The 20,954-nt window shown below is 36.9% G+C and overlaps 2 protein-coding genes across 9 annotated transcripts in view; both read left to right on the top strand.

Moving 5' to 3' along the window:
• Alh (coiled coil domain containing protein Alhambra) overlaps positions 1–18,869 on the top strand; it is a 48,351-nt gene extending 29,482 nt beyond the window's left edge. For 4 of the 8 annotated variants that reach the window (XM_014247897.3, XM_036377773.2, XM_014247896.3 and 1 more), the window contains 8 exons: positions 8,027–8,576; positions 8,666–9,152; positions 10,720–12,901; positions 12,965–13,193; positions 13,307–13,459; positions 16,154–16,673; positions 16,897–17,746; positions 18,682–18,812. In XM_014247897.3, the coding sequence (XP_014103372.2) occupies positions 8,027–8,576; positions 8,666–9,152; positions 10,720–12,901; positions 12,965–13,193; positions 13,307–13,459; positions 16,154–16,673; positions 16,897–17,746; positions 18,682–18,723 (5,013 nt within the window). In that variant the 3' untranslated portion in view covers positions 18,724–18,812. Of the gene's footprint in view, positions 1–8,026; positions 8,577–8,665; positions 9,153–10,719; positions 12,902–12,964; positions 13,194–13,306; positions 13,460–16,153; positions 16,674–16,896; positions 17,747–18,681 lie in introns of all 8 variants that reach the window. The other 4 variants (XM_036377774.2, XM_070110847.1, XM_070110848.1 and 1 more) reach the window with 4 other exon arrangements.
• LOC138859017 (uncharacterized) lies at positions 18,724–20,950 on the top strand (the record flags this gene model as incomplete). The annotated part of the gene is made up of 1 exon (XM_070113137.1): positions 18,724–20,950. A coding segment is annotated over one exon (1,203 nt), but the record flags the coding sequence as incomplete, so codon positions are not given.
• Positions 20,951–20,954: the final 4 nt, after the last annotated feature.

A 20,954-nucleotide genomic window follows, 5' to 3' on the forward strand; every position in this document is an offset into this window, starting at 1 on the left:
CCAGCGAGTGTAAGAGTATCTTATTAAGCCAAATCACTGGTAGTTGTTTGTCCGCTTAGCCACTCTCTACATAAGGTAATCGTGTTAAATTTTTGACAACATATGGGGTATTCACAAGGTGTCATATCGTCATATTGTCTTATTTTTTTATGACTGTCAAATCGACACTGTTGTTGTTTCCCATACAAAATTGAAATACGACAAATACAACACGGCGTGGTATATTTTTTGAGTGTGCTATGCTATCAGCGTATCTGTTTACTTTTTTTATTGTTGACGTTTAAGTGTCTATAATTAATAAGATAAATAAATTTCATCAATTTCTTTAATAATATGGAAGGAAGCCACGATATTTAGGGGAATTAAGTTGAAGAAAAGTGAAATATAAAAAAATTTTGTTGTTTCTGTATTTATTATTATTATTATTTTTGTCACTTTCTCGTCGCATTTTTGTATTCTTAATTTTTCATTACCAGCTGGTGAAGTGTAGAAATATTACATAATATTGAAATACGACAAAAGACATAAGACGAAGCTTGTGAATTGCCTTATAGTAAAACTACTCGTATGTACCTTTTATGAAATATTAGGTCAGCAATATGTGAGCCGCGAAACAATTTATAAAACCAAAAACTTTTATTTGAGGTCATGGGTTATTCATATACAAAAGATTAGTCAGTGGTAACGCCAAGAGCAAAAACCTACACATATGCGCAAGAAAAACTTTAAATTTTTGTTTAATGATTAACACTAAATGGGCAAATTTGAGCCTGAATTTATTTTGTATTTACATACAGATGAAATTATTCACGTTATACTCGTACATATGTAAATACATATGTATGTGTTAACATAAATATCAGTATTTGGGCTGTCGCATGTATTACCAAATATTATCTAAATTATCGCTCACATAAGAATATATTCCTCATTTTGCAACATAAAATTAATATTGACAGCATTGAAAAATGACCAGATAAGTAATATATTATTATACGGCTATAGCGCTTACTATTTGTGATATTTGGGAAGTCAATGTTCACATAATCAGAAAAAAATCGTTTGAATACATGCAAACCAACATAAATTCACACATACATACATACATATGTACGAAATAAGACTACTCCACCTCGGTCTTTTAATTTTTGACTAGTTTCTTGTTTGGCTGCTAAGCATTGTCGTCATTTGAAAAACTATTTACAGGAAATGTCTCATATGAGCACGCTTTACTATTATCAACTATTAGTTGAATGTTAGTATGTACGCATATTTATGGGTACTTGACCAGAATTACGTTTTTCGCGTTGAAAACAAAGGAAATACATACATATATATATATATATATATTTTAAAGGTACAGTAGTGATAACATTTGCAGAAGCTGATTAATTTTCCCACATTCTAGTTTGTGACATAACTATTTTCCGGTAAATTCCGAAATCCCACGCTGCGGTTTAAATGCGTTGCACGTAATGTTTGTGTGTTACTTAAGTTGTAATCACGGTGTTTACATACAAGTGGTGTACTCATTATACTTGTACAATGCTTTATATGTCATATGATCGCCTTTTCATTAGCTATTATCTTAGACAAGCTCTTAGTAATAGATATACACTTAATTTTACTTCAGAATAGCTGTTAATTAAAAAATCGAATAATAGTAACACAACTCCTAATACTTTCGGCAAACCTTCTAAAACTCCTTATATCCGTTACCACTTTTAAAATATAATATTTTCTGTTTTACTCTTTTTCGATAGCTGACAACTCGATTCCAAAATACGACTAAATCAACACTAGGTTGACAGAATACCTCACGCTTAAAACGCTTATAGTGTTTTTTTGTTTTTTTACTTTATTTATTCATATCGCAAAAATCAATTGATGGTCAAAATTTGCAAATATATACACACATCTAAGCGAATTTGACCCAGACTGACAATAAAAAAACATTTTCACGTATTTGAATACAAATTTTAATTATCGTCTTCAAAATAGGCTGCTTTTGGCTCAATCTTCCATATACTTGTTATAAGTCTCGGTTGGAATAGCTTTCAATGCCTTCAGCGCATAATGGTTTTCTCGGTTTCGACTCATTTTTGGAGCGCCATTCGTTAGATTGTTGGATAGTTTCGAGCTCATATTCATAAACCAACGTCTCGTCAACAGTAATGATGCGTCCGATGACTGTAGGGTCCTCGGCTACGTTGTCAAGCATCGCTTTTGCGACCTTCAACGACGTCGTTTTTGCAAAAAATGCAGGTCTTTTGTTACAAGTCTAGCAGTTGCCAAAAACACACTAACATGTGGAGATCAAACTTTACGCGAACATAAAAAATTGGTTGTACCAATCTCGGTTAAAATTTTTTTTTATCAAATCGGTTTTCGCGCTCAGTTTAAATGGACCAGTCCGAGTCAAGTTTGATCAGATGTATAAACGAATTTAATTTAATAATACTTGAAATAACTTCGAAACTTTTTTTGCCGCATATATCATATACTCCATCCTACACTCAACTCTCTCACAAATACTCAAATAGAGCTTTTATTTGAAGAGCATTTCAATTTTCAAATTCAAAATTTTGCATTATACGGTGTTATTTATATTATTTTTTTTACATAACCATAAAATTATCTTCCTCATCATCATCATTCATCTTTTGGTCGCGTGCTTGCAGAGTTTTCGTTGGCATGCCATTAAAGCTTTGCCCGACACTCTTAAAGCTTTACAAAATACCTTACTTTTCCTTGCATGTGATTAAAATATAAAATAAAAAAATTAAGGAAGTTGTTAACATGACCTTTTAGTCAAGTATTTAATTAGACTTAAAGGCTTATGACCCTTCAATTTGTAAGGCCAGCATATATAATAAGCTTTTAAATGTCTACCAACTACAAACAACAACAAACGTATAAACAGTACCTACACGGCTAAGTGTGTTAACAAATCGAGTGGAGTAAGTAGGTAACTGTTAACGCTGTTCAAAAAGGGTGACTCGTGTGTCCAACGGCAACTCGCCGCGATGCTCGTCGTCTTTCAATCAAAATGTGCAAATGTTTAAAGTTTCCTTTGTTGCCGCGCATTATCGCATGCCACATGCCGCTTGCCAATGCCCCCCCATCCCTTATACACACTGAACTGGTGTGCTTCGATTCGTGACTCCACACGAAGCACCAACGAGCATTGACCAACTCAAACACTAGCCATTGTCCACTGTATTGTTGTCACTGGCCGACAGTTGGCGGTTTTCTTTTGCTTTTGGCCATCGGCATATGCCGTGTGGCAACAATAACGATTTAGTTGTAAGCGTGCGTGCGTGTTTTTGTTGCACACGTTGAGCGCCAACGAATATGCATGTGCCACACATTAGTCGCCAGTAGGCATTTGTAAATTTCCATGGGGTTGCTGCCGTCGTTCAAGAGGGCGCTCGGTCGCCTGTAGCTCTGGGTTATTATCCTTTAATGTACACCGACTGCGAATTGTTTAAAAAAATATACATATGTGCATATACTTGTATGTATATGTTTGCATATACAAACGAAGGCAAGGGCAGAATGTGTAGTGCTTCCTGCTGTTGCTAAACCTTTTGTTGCCTCACAAATTCACTTATGCACTTATTTGATTATGCTTGCTGTGCAACGTTCTTCACTTGGGTTTTTTTTTCAGCTCACATTCTTACCACAAAGCTACAAAGTTGAAAATGCGCGCAATTGGAAAAATTCGTACGCTTCTTTTGGTAAATTTTATTTTCTTTGATGGTCTCATCTAATTTCAACTAATTACGAACATCACATGCTGCTGTTGTCTGCTGCACATGTTGCCGCTGCGGTTGATGTCCATATTTTATTGCCGTTAGCCTGGCAATTGCTTGGTCGTGGCATCGCTTGCTGGATATTGAAATTCTTTTGTATCTGTTGTGTTGCTTCGTCTCCTCATTGCGGTTAACAAATTGTCATCATTTGCAATGCACAGTTTTCTCATTTCCTCATCGTTGCTGTGCATGCAACATTGGCAACATTTGTTGCTCATTTACCTTTAGAGTAAAATATCTGCAAGCCCATATTTCTTTTTTTGGTTTTTGTGTCACATGTGTCAGCTTACATATAAATATTTAATTGGGCTGAAAATTTCACAATTTTAAAATTCACTCCCTTTTGCATTTAAAATCCGATTACATGATACATACACGTAGTCCTTGGAGATTGTAAGACGAGACAATCAGGCGCTCAAACGATGACATATGCACTAACTACATACAAACATATTATTTTGCATACAAAAAAGTCAAGTGTCGTTAATGGTTTGTAAATGTGGCATACAATGCTCGCACATACCCTAATAGTGGCATGTGGATGAAGTGTTTGCAACAAAGATAAAAGGAAGTTCTTTTTATGAAGTGAGTGGTAAAAAATCATTAAGTTCTGAGATTTCGGTTTAACTATTTAATTAAAATGTTTCACAAAATTGTATTGTTTGGTATAATCATCTTAGTAACGTGTTAACGGTTGATTAGAGTAAGAGAGAAAGAAGTTTAATATATAGAAATTGGTTGCTAATAAATGTCTGAAAATAAAATTACAACATTTAGTTATAACTGACGAAAAACGAAAAATGAAAAGCTCATTAATTTTTTTTTACTTTTATGCATGTCTTAAATAATGATTTTTATTTTTCTGGTAGTGGGTGTGTTTTGAAACTTTTTCCAACCTCTAACCAGTTACTTTAAACTTTGATTCTAAGATAAGAATGCGCTTTTCGGTATGGCCATTAGCTCTTTCTTCGATTCTGACTTGATCTAATCATTTGTGGCAAAACACTTTACTCTCATTGGTTTCTTCAGTTTGGGGAATAGGAAAAAGTTGCTGGGAGCCAAATCAGGTGAATAATAAAAAAAAAAAAATGGTTGACGTCATTCAACAATCGCTCAGACTAATGCGACATTGCTTTTGCTCAAAATTTAGCAATTTTGGACCAAACTTCGCTGCCACAGGTTTCATGCTCGAAACATTCGAAAAAATTGAATGGCATGAGCCGATTGATATGCCAACATCCTCTGCAACTTCCCTAATAGTGATTCGACGATTTTCAAAAACAATTTTTTTCCCCTGTTTCGATGTTTTCTTCGTTTATTAACGTGGTCGCTCATCGTCATCAACATCTTTTCGGCCTTCTGTAAATCGCTTGTACCACTTATAAACTCTTTTTTGAAACAAAATGGACTCACCGAATGCCACAGTGCCTTGGAGCACTTTATTCCATTTTTAATGCAAAATTAATTACATTTCTTTGATCCATTTCTTTCAAGAGTCAAAAGTCGAAGAGCACACAAAAACGTGACTAACCTTTTCTGTTGTCAAAAACAAACTACTAATCGAAATTGGCTCCTAATGAAAGAACATGATAAAAATATGTATCCGATTAGAACAAAAACAAAATATCGATAATCGAATGTATACAGCACGCGAACAATCAAAATTTGCCTTTTCCTTTAAAAACACCTCGTATCTATGTACGACACCGTATACAGAAGAATAGTCGATTATAAGCGAACACATCGTTAATAGTCAAACAGCTGATCGCAAAAATTAATGTTAAATTAACAGTAGAAATTTTGTTTAAAATCCATTTATATATCCATATAGGTTTGTAGATTTGAATCATTTCGCTCTTTAATTCGTGATGGGCGACCTGCAATACCCCAAATGAAAAGTTGCTACATGTCAAGCTACTGCTTCATGTCAAAAGTACAACATAGTACAAAAAAAACATTATTTGCTCAATCTTAAGTTCCTTTGTTTTGTGTTACTCTGAATGTAATGACTTGACAAGCTTCATACCATTTCATTATTGCCCCCGACAATGTAATTTTATTTTTCGTGCCACAAAATGCCATTTCCTTAACCACATTTAGCCACAATACGATTTATGTGTGTGTGTGTCTCTCTTCAACACGTCTTCTTCTTACATTCTTGCGGCATGTGTGCTTTATCGGCGGCACTGCATTGTTTGCGCTTTGCATTTGGCTTACAAATGGCCTATGTAAACTTCCTGTGCATGGGCCATGGGCATTTTGTGTTGTTAACAACCATGTGAGTTTCTAAATTGATATAAATGTATTTTTTTTGTGAGTTTTCCTGCATAGTTTTTGCCGCAATAATATTTTTTCTTTCACCACATGTTTGTAGTTCTGACGCTTCGCAAATGATTGCTGAATGTGCTTATGTCTAGCTAATACTGTTCGTCTTCAGTCAATTGCAGCATTTTCCGCTTAGCCATCCATCCATCCATATTCGTTTACTACATAAATCACTTACAACATTGCTACATACAATATATACATATTTCTATGTATTATATATATATATGCACTTACATATCTGTTCTAATAGCTGTTTTGTTTCAGGTCTGTCAGTCAAACATGCACTCACTTTTCCAAAGCCTGTCAGTCCGTCTGTCAAATGTTGAACTACATGCAACTTTTTGCATTCTGTCGCCTACAACCAATTTTACATATACAAATCAATGCAAAAGCGTTTACATTGAAGCGTATATAGCACATACATATGTATATCTACTAACACATTTATATGTACACCTGTAAAAGTGTTGTCGTGCTCAAATCTCTCTTGTTTACCATGCATTTAGTTAAAATAACAACACCAGTATTGCAATTTCGAGTTAATTGCAGCTAAATACTTCAAGAATGTTACTGCCTAACGGTCTTTGACAAGTTACGGGCTCGCGTCCATTTCAAAAACGAACACACGATTTTGTAGAAATACCTAAAATAAATTTTTTAAACAATACTTAGTTTCAATTACCCGAAACTACATAGAATTCTGTCAATTTCGCTAAATTATAACTAAACGACTTTATTAGAAGTAATTATCCGTTGAAAGCACCAACCCTAATATATCGTTACGCATAGGAATTTTGTAGTATACAAGTATGTATCTTGACTCTTCCTTTTCTTTATATCTCTCTTCTCGCACTGCCTACGCTAGTTTGTCACATGAATATTACCACTGCTTAGGTGTTTTCATTACGTTTACGATTCGTATACCACAACACACGTTGTAAACCAAGGCGACCCATTGGTGTTCTACTCATTTCCTATTTTTATAATATGTTTATAATCTTTTAGTCTTCCTTATTTGTGTATCTGAAATTTGTTGCGTTCACTGTCAATTCCACGCACTTCCATTCACATACTCAAAGTGACTGGAACTGCTGTGAGAGCAAGAGAGCAGCGAAAGAGAGTGCAAATGGGAAGCCAGGTGGAGAGATAGAGCCAAGAGTCGGCGGTGACATATGTTTGCATCAAACATTCTGTACCTACATTCGTAACAACAACAAGTAAGAAACAGTTTTGCTTGCTTGCAGCACTGTTTTGTTGCTTTTGTTGACTGCATCTGCAACGGAAATGGTAAAATACCAGCAAGCAACAGCAGCAACAATAATTTTTTATGATTTCTTTTTACGGTATTTGCTGCTACATACATGCATGTATATACATACATATATACTTGGGAGCTCTAATCAGCCACCAGGCACTCAGCAAGCAATTTGGGTAACGAAGAAGCTAAGCGTGTTTGTTATATGTGCCCTGCAACATTGTTGTTTTATAGCTTCTAATTGCTGTAACAAAGTTTAGATAAATGAATGTCATGTGCGCTCTTTAATTTTCGCATTTTAAAATTTCCAATAAATTTGCTATTTAATTAACGGTATTATCGCAGCAACTAATCCTGAAGTCTGAAATCTTGTGGGAACCAATTCTCCCTCCTGAAGTTCAAATTATCATATTTCTCAGAAAGTATAAGAAATTACCTAAAGAAAATTTTAAGTTACTAAAAGTTTTTTTTAGCATTACAAAAACAATTCATTAAGTTTATCACAACGTTTTTGATTTCACTTTATAAAAGATCAAAGTCTTAAACAACATTTTACAATTTCTGATCGTAATCATATTAAAAATAAATCAAAAATAAAATAACTAAAAATAAACATTTCTATTTGCAGCAAAAAACTGAACTGAGTCCACCCGCACATCAAACACACAGCACCGATGCGAATAGCACGCAAAGCGGTGGCAACGGCTCTGGCAACAGCAGCCACAACTCCTCGGCCTCATCAGGTACAACATCCGCTTCAATATCCGCCTCAATCGCCACCTCTTCGGCGGCGTCAACACTCGCCACCACCACCGCCTCGCACAAATACACACTGTCAACGGATGCCAAAAGTGGTGGTGCAACAAATTTAAGCACCAGCAATGTCAACTCGTCGACATCGAATGTGCATAAATCGAACACCGCTGGCAATACAAATAGCAACAATAACAGCGGTAGCAATTCAAATGCACAAAATTACTCCAGCTCAAAGGAGCAGCATCATCGCGATGACCGTTACACAACACAGGCGCAAACGAATAACGCTGCAAATGCCGCCAGCAATGCAGCGAACGCGGCAGCCAACGCGCCCAGCCTATATGTCTCTGTGCCACTCTCCACCGCCAATGTACCTGGAATCAATCTGCCAACAAGTAACGCAGCAAGTGGTGGTGCAACAGGTAAGAACACGTGCCAAATAATATTCGATTCTACGATGAAATCTAGACATTTATCTAATCATTTTCATGTACATCACTTTTCCGTTCAGATCACCATGCGCCGCCATCACAATCAACGCGCGCTGCTGCAGCAGCTATAAGTCAGCAGCAACAGCATCAGGGCAGTTCTACATCAATTAATATGATTGGGGGCGGCACAGCGGGCGCGCATGCGGGTGCCACACCCACACCACTAGGTGTTGGTGGTAGTAGTAGTAGTGGTGGAGCTGGTGGACTGCTAGAACGGCAATCGCCACGCATACACCATCAACCGCCGGCGCTTTCCGAACATCATAGTAATAGCAACAGTAGTTATTTTGCTAGCTCGGCAACTGGTCTACCAACAGCGGCGCATAGCAGTGTCATACATCAGAGCGGTAAATCGCCATCGGGCAATATGATGTTGAGCGCAAGCAGCAATCCCAATTTGATGGCCACCACAACGGAGACTGGCAATCTGAAAATCAGTTATGAAAAGCAAACAACGCGTGTCAGTCAGCTGCAAGAGCAGGAAACAGCACCAGTGCGAAGGAGCAGGTGAGTGGCATTCAATATAAAGTTTTCAATGTTTTCTTGTTGCTGTGCTACCATGTTGAAGTATACGCTTTTTTGCTCATTTGCGAACACATAAAACACGCATAAACAAAAGCACTTCACCGCCCAAAAGTTGTTTTGTATGCTTCGCTATTTTATACTACACAAAAAATCAAAATTAAATCCAACTAACACAGGCAGGAGCTGCGCGTAGCTAACACATACATTTTAATTCCCTAATCAAATATCTATTTTTTTTTTACTAATATCAATTAAATTTATAGAGTTTTTTGTCTTTTGTACTAATATCAATTAAAAATATAGTTTATTCTTTTGTTTCTGTCACTTTTCTTTGCTGAAAAATCAGTTACTTTCTTAAATATCCTAGTTTAGTTACATATGTATTTGCTTTTGCTGCTGTTGTTGTTAACGCCAAACTTCGAATGCCGCCAACTATGTGTGATTAATCTAACTGAACACATCACGAAAACGATATATGGGAAGTATGATTTACAATGCAACGAAAAAGTGGAACGAGAAATGCAATTCTAATAAGACATTTTGGTGAAACGGATCACTACGAAAAATGTATTGATATTTTGTTGGAGGTACTTTCAAAGAGTTTCTCATTTGAATGACAGAAAATAGAAATGCCAGTAAATTTCTAAAAACAAAAAAAGACATCTATTTTTTGTAATTGTAATGTTTTGAATGTGGGCGTAAACGTATTAAAACGAACTACGAGTTGAACAATAAGAGACCCCACAAACAAATTGTTGGAATAGTTAATTGGAAAATCATCGTTACTTTTATTTTTCTATATCGCTGAAAGCTTTAAAAGTAAAAACATAAAAAAAATTATTTAGACCGATTAAAGTCTCCCAAGCCACGCGGCTTTAAAAAAATATATATTTTATTTTATAAATGTTATATACAAAGATCCAAACTGTTACTATATCTGCGTAATAAATTCAATACTAGCAGCATTTTCAAACACCACGATTTTGTACATACATATTTTAAAGTGCTTTGTTTTAGTTATTTTTCGATAAGTAATTTTTTTTGTCCGATATTATCTAACCACACACAAATACATGTATATATGCAAACCAAGTTGAACAAATTCCATACAAACATAAATTCTTGCTATAGCAAAATTTGAGAAGCAAAAGTTTATTTTAAATTGACTGCATACGACCAACACACATACATAAAACATACACATAACTATTTAGAGATGTGTAACTCGAAATTAATCAACAAAAAACTATTAATTCCCTTATTGATTAATATTTGCAATTCACCACACGCATCTACCCGCCACACACACACCCACATAATCATACAAAAGACAAACAGCAATTAAGCCAAATTTGAAGTGAATACTGAAGAATGTCAATATTTTTTCTCTGCTTTCTCTAATTTTTAAAATTAAAACAAAAATCTTAAATGCGTAATGAAACTTTTACTTAATAAATGTATACGAAAACTCACCACTCACGCATTGCAATGAAATGGCTGTATTCACTCACTTTCCACAACCAACCAACCTGCTACATATGTGCAATAGATCGCGTTCCGGGGAGAGTAGTATGCAAGCGTTACAGGCGCAGCATCTACAACAACACCATCAACAACAGCAGCAACAGGGTGGCCAATCGCAGCAGCAGCAGCAGCAACAACAAGCGTTGGCGACACAAAAAACCACTTCTCGCTCCGGTAAGAAAAGGGCTGCCGCTGCCGCTGCAGCAGCAGCCGCCGCCGCCGCCGCTTTGGGTGGTAACAAAAATCGCGATTCACCAATCGAAAAGCTAACGAAATCATCACCGTCGCCAATACAACAACATTTTCGCAACGAATTAGCAACACCAACACCACCACCAAACGCACCCTCACCACTCTCACTGCCACCGCCCAGCGCTTCGACACCGACACCAACACCCACACCTACACATACACCCTCACCATCACCGATTGTAATGCTGCAAGGTAACAGTAACAGCAATGCATCCAATACAGCATCACCAACAAGGCAAAAGAATGCCAACGGCAATGGTGGCAACGAAACGAACGGCGCCGGCAATGTCAATATCATTGGCGGAAGTAACAATGGTGGCGGTGTCAGTAGCGGTGTCAGTAGCACATCAACAAATCTGGTCGCGACGAACCTTACGCTGGCTGGTACAACATCCAGCTCGGCACTTACTTCCGCTGCTTTGTCTTTTGCCAGTCATGATTGTGACAGTGCTGGTGCCACTGTCAAATCGGTTAACAACAACGGCGAAGTGGTTAATCTTAGTTCTAATCAAGGCACTGTAAATAATGCCAGACGTGGTGGTGGTAATGCCTCAAGTACTGCTATAGAGGGTAGCAATATGAGCGCTACCGGAGCGGGTGCGTCTGGTAAGAACACAAATGATGCTCCGTTGATAACCACAAATCTAAGTGGAAAACCACTGAATAAGAAATTGTTACGTGCTCAACAAACGCTCTATCAGCAACAGTTGGCCGCGCAGCAACAACAGCAGCAGCAGCAGCAACAAAAGCGTTCACCTGATCACAAAAATGGTGGCGGTAAAAATACAAATCCCACCACAGGCGCAGCGGCCGCCACTTCCTCCAATTCCTCAACCAGTTCCCCATCCTCTAGCGCGGCCCCAGTTTCGCCTGCTAAAACTTTAACTACTCTAAAGAATACTAATCCTAATAGCAATCCTTCCACTGCTCCTCCCTCAAGTAACACTGCAACATCAACTGCTTTTACTAACACAACCACTAGCAACAATTTAAATAACAGTAGTAATAGCAATATTAATAACGGCAATAATAGTAGCAATAGCGCCACTAACACAAGTCAACTGCAAACGCAACAGCATCAGCAACAACAACAATCAGCTCAACAGCAACAGCAACAAAACAATGTTGCTGCTGCTAGCGACAACAATAATGATATCATTGAAATTTTGCAATTAACCCCAACCAACACTTCTACTTCTTCAACGCTAACTCATCATCAACATCATGCCACTAATCATCCAACACAATCAAAAACATTGCAATCCCCTGCAAACATGGCAACAACTTCAACAACTACAACGGGTGGCATTCAACACAGAACTCCAGACAGCGGCATCTATTCCTCCTCGTCCTTTGTGGCGAACAGCAGCACCGTCTCGAATGCCTCCTCGAGCAGCAGCAGTAGTAGCGGTGGTGGCGGTGGCTTAAAATTCAGTTACGAACCTCAAGCCACGGTCATCGATTCGTCGGCAGCACATTTACTCACCGCCGTCACAACTGCGACAGCATCGTTAACAGCAATGACGAGCAATATCACAACCACCACCTCCACCACGTCCATCAAAGACTCACCGCCCAGCTCACCAGGCTCCGAAATAGGTGCTATAACAACAGCGCCACGTAAACGCGGACGCAAAGCAAAAGATCCACTTGCAAATGCTAATGAGGTGAAAGTTGATGTGAAAGTGTTTCAGAATGGTGGTCATGTCATAGGTGCCACGCCTACAACCGCCGCTGCAGCAAATATGGCGAACAGTGTGCCATCAGGTGTGTCCAGTGGCGGTGCGACATTGCATACCGCTGCCCATATGCTCGGCAATCAACTCAATCCGAATAGCAATGTGGCGCAGAAGCTCTCCGACCAACTGCACATGGAAATACAAGATCACAGCATCTACACCACAGATGCTGTAACACCGCAATTCGTGGGTGTACCCTTCCCAGGCAAATCGATGGTGAGTTACAAAATTGCATACTCCATGAGTTTAATTCTTAATTTTAATACCACTTTTCTACAGCGCAATTCTACTTCGACGCCGATCTCAACTAGCAGCAACACGCTCACCATCAACTCAGTCAGCGCTGTAACGCCCGCAACAGAAATGACCGGTGGCACATCACTGGCATCGATGTTCGGCAGCGGTGTGAATGGCAATATGTCCATACCGCAAAGTTTGGAACAACTGCTCGAACGTCAATGGGAGCAGGGCTCACAGTTTCTCATGGAGCAGGCGCAGCACTTTGACAGTAAGTTGGTAATTCAATTAAACTGTATATTAAAACATAATAAACTGTTTAAAAAAATTTAGTTAAGAATTGTTATATAGAGAAATAAATTAAATATCTCTTGCATTTCACAGTCGCGTCCTTGCTATCCTGTCTACATCAATTACAACGTGAAAATGTTCGCTTAGAGGAACATGTGACCAGTCTGATAGCACGTCGGGATCATCTGCTGGCTGTTAATGCACGGCTCGCCGTCCCATTGAAAACGAATACTACGCAGAGCCAAGGTAAGTGAATTAGCGCACTGCGAAAAGAAATGTAAACAAAAGTATGAGAGCTTGAACAAATGAGATAAAGAAAAATAATGCAAATCTGCATGGAACCATGTTAGATAACTAGGAAATTGCAAGTAGTACGCAAAGTTTCTCTCACATGTGTTTTCTGGAATGCAGGATATACCCACAAAAAAAATCACTTTGCGCGGCTGCTTTTTCACTTACGGCTCTAAATTTCAATTATTCGAAAATCTAACAAAAGCTCACAAACAAACAAGCGAAAAATTTGTGCGAAAATATGCATACAAAATGAAAAGCCTACAAATATATATATATATATATACATATAGTTTAGAACGAAATTCAAGTTTAAGTTTTTTTCTTTACTGTTTTTGGTGTTAAGCTTAAAATTAATTGTTTTTAATTTTTTATTAGTTTCTAGCTTTGCTATGTACTTTTCCTCTTTATTTTGGGGCCCAATATTTATATATAAATAATTTAATTCTTTATTATTGGTTATTAATTTCTTTTATAGTTGATTAAGTGTAACGTGCATTGGCCTTTTTGCTTTGGATTATAAATATATATATGCATATTCATAATTCTGCAATAAAACACAAATGATGCATTTTTGGAAACCCAAAATTTTTTTTCATGCTGATAGTTTCTTTATTATTTATTTAAACGACATACATATTAAAAACGTCATTTAAACCAAACGCAAACAAAATTCAATTGTACATATATTTGATTAGCATCTAAACATTTTAAGATTTAGTTAATACAACTTTCTTTATATTTATACTATATACATAACCTATGCACTAAGATGTGTGAGTGCACATGCATCAACGGTTGAATATACAATATTTGTATTTATTACAGATTTATTTAAATATAATTTACATACACCTATATATACATAAATCGTCAAGAAAAAAAATAATATAATTGCACATAAAATAATAATACAATAGTTTGCCAAAGCGGTAATGAAATGAGTACAAAAACAAATTTTGTTTGTAACAACTAAACAAAAACATGCATACTATATACATATATAGCACACGCACATAAACACATACATAGTTTGTAACTAATTAATATTAATTTTCTTTTTACAACTTTTGGTTTGTATAAAAATTATAAATTTTTCTTAAATTGGCTGGAAATAAGGAACACTGTTATTAAACTCAAATTGTTTATATGTATGCATGTGAATATGGGAATGTTTCCGTAGTATTTAATGAAGATGGTGTATAAAGAATTTTTCCAATAAAATTTTTCTAATTTCGCTGAAATACAGTTGTGACTACAACTGCACTGTAATTTAATAATTTGTACATTAAAAATTCCAAATTTCGATAAATCTTTAAGAATATAATAAAAAACATTGAAGAGCTTTCAAACTATCGGTACTCACTGCATACATATTGACAAACATTTTCATCACTCACCGCATCCATTGTCATGTCCACCACCCATACATATACGAAATCACACAATTAACACCAACCATTCGATCGCTTCTGTGTAAAATGCTTAATTTCAAAGTATATTAAATACATATATTTATATATAACAAACATATATAACATATATCTACTGTAACCATATGTATGTTATACTACTCAAAAATATTTACTTTATACATATAATTAGAATTTAAAATTATATAAAATATTTATTTTCCCACATCTCTGTCATATATTCACCTATAAACCAACCCACCAGTCAATCATTCACGTACATTTAAATTAATATTAATTAAATTAGTAATTAAAATTTTTGAAATTTGCTGAATATAAAATGAAAAACTTTAAAAAAATTTAAAATTAAAAAATGGTGTTTGTTTATTTTCTTTACATTATCTTTTTATTGAAAAATAATTTTTAAAACTCCTTTTGTGTGGCCATAGGTATAGTTGATTTTCCCCCAACCATTCCAAATAGAATACACATGAATGTGCTTTTATACAATAATTTATTTTAGCAAACAAAATCCTATAACTTCTACTTTGGACAATTTCATTTAATCCACTATACTGTCTCTCGTTTCAATTATATGTATGTATCTATACACATATATATATACATATGTATATATTGTATATTCCACTGAAAATTCTCTTATGTTTCTCAGCATTTTCTTGATGTTTCAAAATTTATTCGGTGTTTTTTATCTGCTAGTTTTATATTCACGGCAACGGTTGGCTTTTTTTATTCACTATTCTGGCTTATCTCGCATCAAATCTTTTCTTGGTACAAGTTGGTTCTCGTATAATATTGATTAGGTTATTATTGTACGTAACGAATGTCGCATAAATCCGTTGAGTTTAACTGGTATATTGCATGTGTTTGCCGCACATTACTTACGAGTGGTAACTAGTTATCCGCTTTTGTCTAGAGTCGGGTTAAGATATTAAATTTTCGTTGAAAATCGATCGAAACTAGAATGCGAACGCATAAGCACACAAATTTTGAAGAGAAGATAGCTTTTTATATTAAGATAGAAGTTCAGTTTAACTAATTGTTTAGGTTATATATTTCCTATAAACCGCAATTTTTCGTTTAAACACTGAATAAAATGCAAATCCAAAGCCCTTACTTTCCATCATCCATTGAGAGGCATAAGACCTTACCCCTATATAGCTTTTCCTTAAAAAAAAAGTACAAAAAGTTTGAACTGCAACTAACGATGTTACAGCCACGGCCGTATCATCGGCAGCGATATCCACCAGTGTTGCCACCGTCTCGACAACAGCCGCAGCCGCAGGCGTTGTGACAGCGACAGCGACCTCGGCAATAGCAGCTGCCTGTGCAGCAGCAGCAATAGCAACAACAACTGCAGCGGTTAATGCGCTTGGCGGTAACAATGCCGGCACTGGCGGCGGAGCTGCTGGCGGTACTGGTACCATTGGCTCTGGCAATGCCGGCACCGCTTTAACAACGGTTGTAACGGCTGCTGCAACATCACTTGCCACCGCAGTGACCACATCGCTTACTGCTATGACTGTGAATACACGTCTGCCCAATACGGCCACAACGGCTTCAACCGGTGCAGGCGGTGGTACACCAACTTCGCGGCTAAATACAATTGTGCCACAGCAGCACGTGTTGGAAAATGGCATCGACTTTCGGCAAACAAGCGCAGCAACAACGACAACGTCAGCGCATGTTGGCACAGTTGGCAGCGGTGGAGGCGTTGGTCCATCCATGGGCATGAGGTGAGACAAAAAGTCAAAAAGGAAACATTGAAATTCGCAACTTAACTATTTGTTTTTTGTTTTCTCAATTTTTATTTCTTTTTCTTAACGCTTGTCAACTCTCCGCCACATATTTGTCATATTTGTTGCTCATTCACATCATATCGCTATCCCGCTATGTTTGTGCCATATATATACATACATATATATTCGACTGCATTTGTATGTTTATGTTGAAACTTAGGCACTCCACGGCCAGCTATGTAAATGCCTCAGGAATACCTGCCACCAGCATGGCGGGCAATATGTCAGCAACAATGCATCCCAATAGTCTCGAAGGACTTAGCAATATGCATACAACAGCTGCAACCACAGGTGGCACAGCTACTGCCGTTGTTGGTATGTCCACTATGACGGCAAATCGTCTTGCACAGCAACAACAACAGCACCAACAGCACATGCAATCATTGCATCAGCAGCAACAGCAACAACAACAACAACAGCATCATCAAATGTCGCTAGCGGCCGCACAGCAACAACAACAACAACAGCAACACATAGCACAAAGTGCGGCCGCAGCAGCGGCCATGCATCATCACCAACAACAACAAGCTGCTCATACGCACTTGCACGCCACCCATCCTCTACATCTAGCACACACGCATTCGCATGCACCGCACGTGCACACGCATGCTCCTCATACTCATCATGCACATCAAACGCATCCGTCTGCCACAGTTAACGTCAACGCCGGCATCGGTGTCGAGCCACATTCACTTGCGTCAACACGTCTCGGTGGCGTCGGTGGAAATGGCGGCATGGTGGGCATGGTTGGGCCACACATTGGCAATAATAATAATCCGAATAACAGCAACAACACCGCGGCGTCACGAGGTGGGTCAACAACCGCGACGACAACAACAACATATGCTATTGGTAGTGGTGTGAGTGGTGATGGTGGTGGTGGTGTTAGTGGAAGTGTCGTTGGTGGCGGCGGTGGTGCCGGTAATACCACATTACTCGCATCGGATAGCAGCCACCCCACATCCGCCGCCGCGTATACTCCTCACTCGCTTTATACACATCATCAGGTAGTAGTGGTGTGGCGTGATGGCTTGTTAAATGTTTAATGTTCCAAAAGAATGTTCAAAAACCAATTCATAACAATCGATTATTCAGCATTCGAATACTAATTGTTTTCCAACAGACAAAACAACTCATCAACTTTTTAGCATTAACATTTAAGTGTTTGTTGTTTATCAAAATTTTAAAATTTATGTATAAGATATTTGTGAATTGCCTTAAAATTGATTTTTGGTTTGATATTAATACCATTTTCACTACTTAATTATTGCCTATGGGCAATTATAAGTTGTTTGAACGACAGTGACAGGTTTACATAAACGGAATTTGACACAAAATTATACGCGTTCCTTTGGACGCCTCTGCAACTGGATTTCCCAAAACTATTTGCGGAATATTTACTCTGCTACAAAAACCACCATACTTGTTTTAATAAATTCTAATTTTATTTTTGCAACCTAAACTAAGAAATCTACATGATTTTTTGTTCAACCCGTACTATTGGCTACGTGTCAAAACCTTTTTCTCAATTTTTAATCAAATAAATTACAATTGTTTTCTATAACAACAAACACATTGCAGTCATCATTATCATCATAATCATTAAAATAATTGGAATTTTGAGCTAAACAAGATATAAATGTGTTAATTGTTAAAAAATATATTAACCACCCTTTCCCTACTTTGAAACAATGTTGAAATTATTCTTAAATATTTTGTAGCAGAAATGAAAAACAGAACAAATTGCTTGCAAAAATTATTAAAATTCTCATCAGGCCACATCAGTCACTAATCACCAACAACAACAACAACCACACATCATTGTTTAATGTTGGATTATAACATAAAAGCAATATTTTCAATGCAAAAATGTATTAACAATTTACTGTCATTTTACTTTCTTCTCCACATGCACTAACGTCACATTCTAACGGTGCAACAATAGTCACCGCTAAGGCGCGACGATAACCTAGTAAAGCCCAGCTGAAAATCGACAGCAGCTTTATTGGCCTTTCGCCCTAGCCGCCAGCCACAACAGCACACAACAGACCGGCAGCAGCAGCAGCAGCAGCAACAACAAGCAGGAAAACGAGCGTCAAAAAAAGCAAAAACAAAGGTAGAAAAGGCAGCGTTGCAACAAGCAGCCAGACAACAACCAAAGTTACAACAAAAAACGAAATTGCAGAATTCTCAACAAAAAGAAGTGCAGCAGCGACAAAAATCGACGAAACAAGCAGAAGAAGCAGCTGCCGACAGTGATACTATTAAAATTTCTTCCGATGAAGAGCAAACTTCGTCTAAAACAAACAACACAAGCCGCGTTACAGACGATATTTACACGCTTGCCTGCAATGCTGCTTCATTTGAAGAACAAAATCGCTGTCGTATACCCAGTGCTAGCCCGTGTGATAGCAGCAATTCATCCTCGGCTATATCCTCCTCTCTACGTTCGTTAGACTATGAAGCCGAAGCCGACGAAGAGGATGCCAATGAATGTGACGGTGTAGAATTGCAGCGCAAACTTGCCGGTGGCAATGACAATTTGATGCACGTGCAGAATTTCCTCAATTATTTCGATGGACAACAACGACAACAACAGCAGCGGCAGCAACAAAAACAAAAGACCGCAGCAATTTGTTATGTCGCACAGTTGCAACATGATATGTTGCGTCCACAAGAGGTGCACAATGTGAATAATTATATGACAATGGGTTCAACAGAAGCCAACCGTCTTAGCACGTATGTTGAGCAACACGCATTCGATGAGTTGTTGATGCCACAGCAGCAATTGGATTTCATATCGGCAGTTGCAATCACGACTAACGCATTGACAACAACAAGTACCACAACAACCACTGCGAGTACTGCGAAAGCAAGCAGTAAGCCAGGTAAATTCACAATTTCAACAAAGTTTTTACGCAAGCCGCGTCACAAATTGAAATCCGTGAGTTTAGCGCCAACAGCGGATGTAAACAGCGCATTGGTAAAAGCAACGACAACAATTGGTGGTGATAAGCAGTTAATATTGCATGATCAGCCACAGCTCAGTGAGAATAAACAGTTGGTATTGCAACAAGAACAACAGCAACAGCAGCAACAACAACAACGACAACAACCACAATGTGCCGACGAACCGAATGTGAAATTCAATTCGAATTTCTCTATTAATTCACTTTTGAACAAAAAATAATGTTATTGCGAAGCCAAATTGAATTTCCGTTATATATACTCGTATTCAACTGTGGCCATCAATATTTATTCATATAAATTATAATGATAGGAATTTAACCATATTTCAGCTGATAAAAATTTTAATTTTTTTTTAAATCACGACATTTCATTAAACGCGAAAATTTTATTTCTTATTTGACCCCCCCCTTATATATGACTACCAAAGCAACACTGAGACGTAAAAGTTTACATTTTTGCAATAATAAAAAATATTTTTAAGGCTAACGGTTTTTTTAAATACTCAAATAAAATTACTATAATATTTTTATTAACAAAAGCAAAAGAAATACTTGTATGAAAATCACATATAAACCCACCAAATTCACCACTTGTAAACAATAAACAGTCAGCTGGTTGCCAAAACCAGAAAAAGCCTTTAAACCCATAGTCAAAAGCAGTAAATAACTGTTTCTAAGCGCATACCACAGTTGCCAATTAGAAAACATACATATGTATATTTAAAAGTAACCTTTATATATACTAATCAGATTTGTTATTCTCAATAATAAATGCGCGTTTATATATGATATGATATAGCTGAACGAAGATTTCCCTTTAAAATTTGAGTAAATCCTCTCGATATTGTTTACTATTTATTACCATGTAAGTATGTGTAATCAACGAACAATTGTCCCTAATAGCTATGTAAGTTGTAATTTTAACCAAAACTATTATAGAAGCACCTACATTTTGTTTATGAAATAGTCTTTTAATTAGTACTTTTTGTTTTAAAGTCAATGACCACATAATTTTAGCGAATAAACGAAATAATTAGTGCTTGTTCGTCTACCTATAAGTACTCATAGTAATAAAAGTTTATATATATATACTCAGCTAAATAACAACGTGCGTATGTAACTGTATAATTTATGTTTGAAGAAGCACATTGTATATATATAGTATAAAATATTAAGCATAACGACTATAAAAAATTTAAAGAAATAAAATTATTAAAGCAACCGCTAAACATTTCGAAAAAAAAACGCT

This window comes from Bactrocera oleae, chromosome 2 (assembly GCF_042242935.1).
Source record: "Bactrocera oleae isolate idBacOlea1 chromosome 2, idBacOlea1, whole genome shotgun sequence".
In the NCBI taxonomy this organism is placed as follows: domain Eukaryota; kingdom Metazoa; phylum Arthropoda; class Insecta; order Diptera; family Tephritidae; genus Bactrocera; species Bactrocera oleae.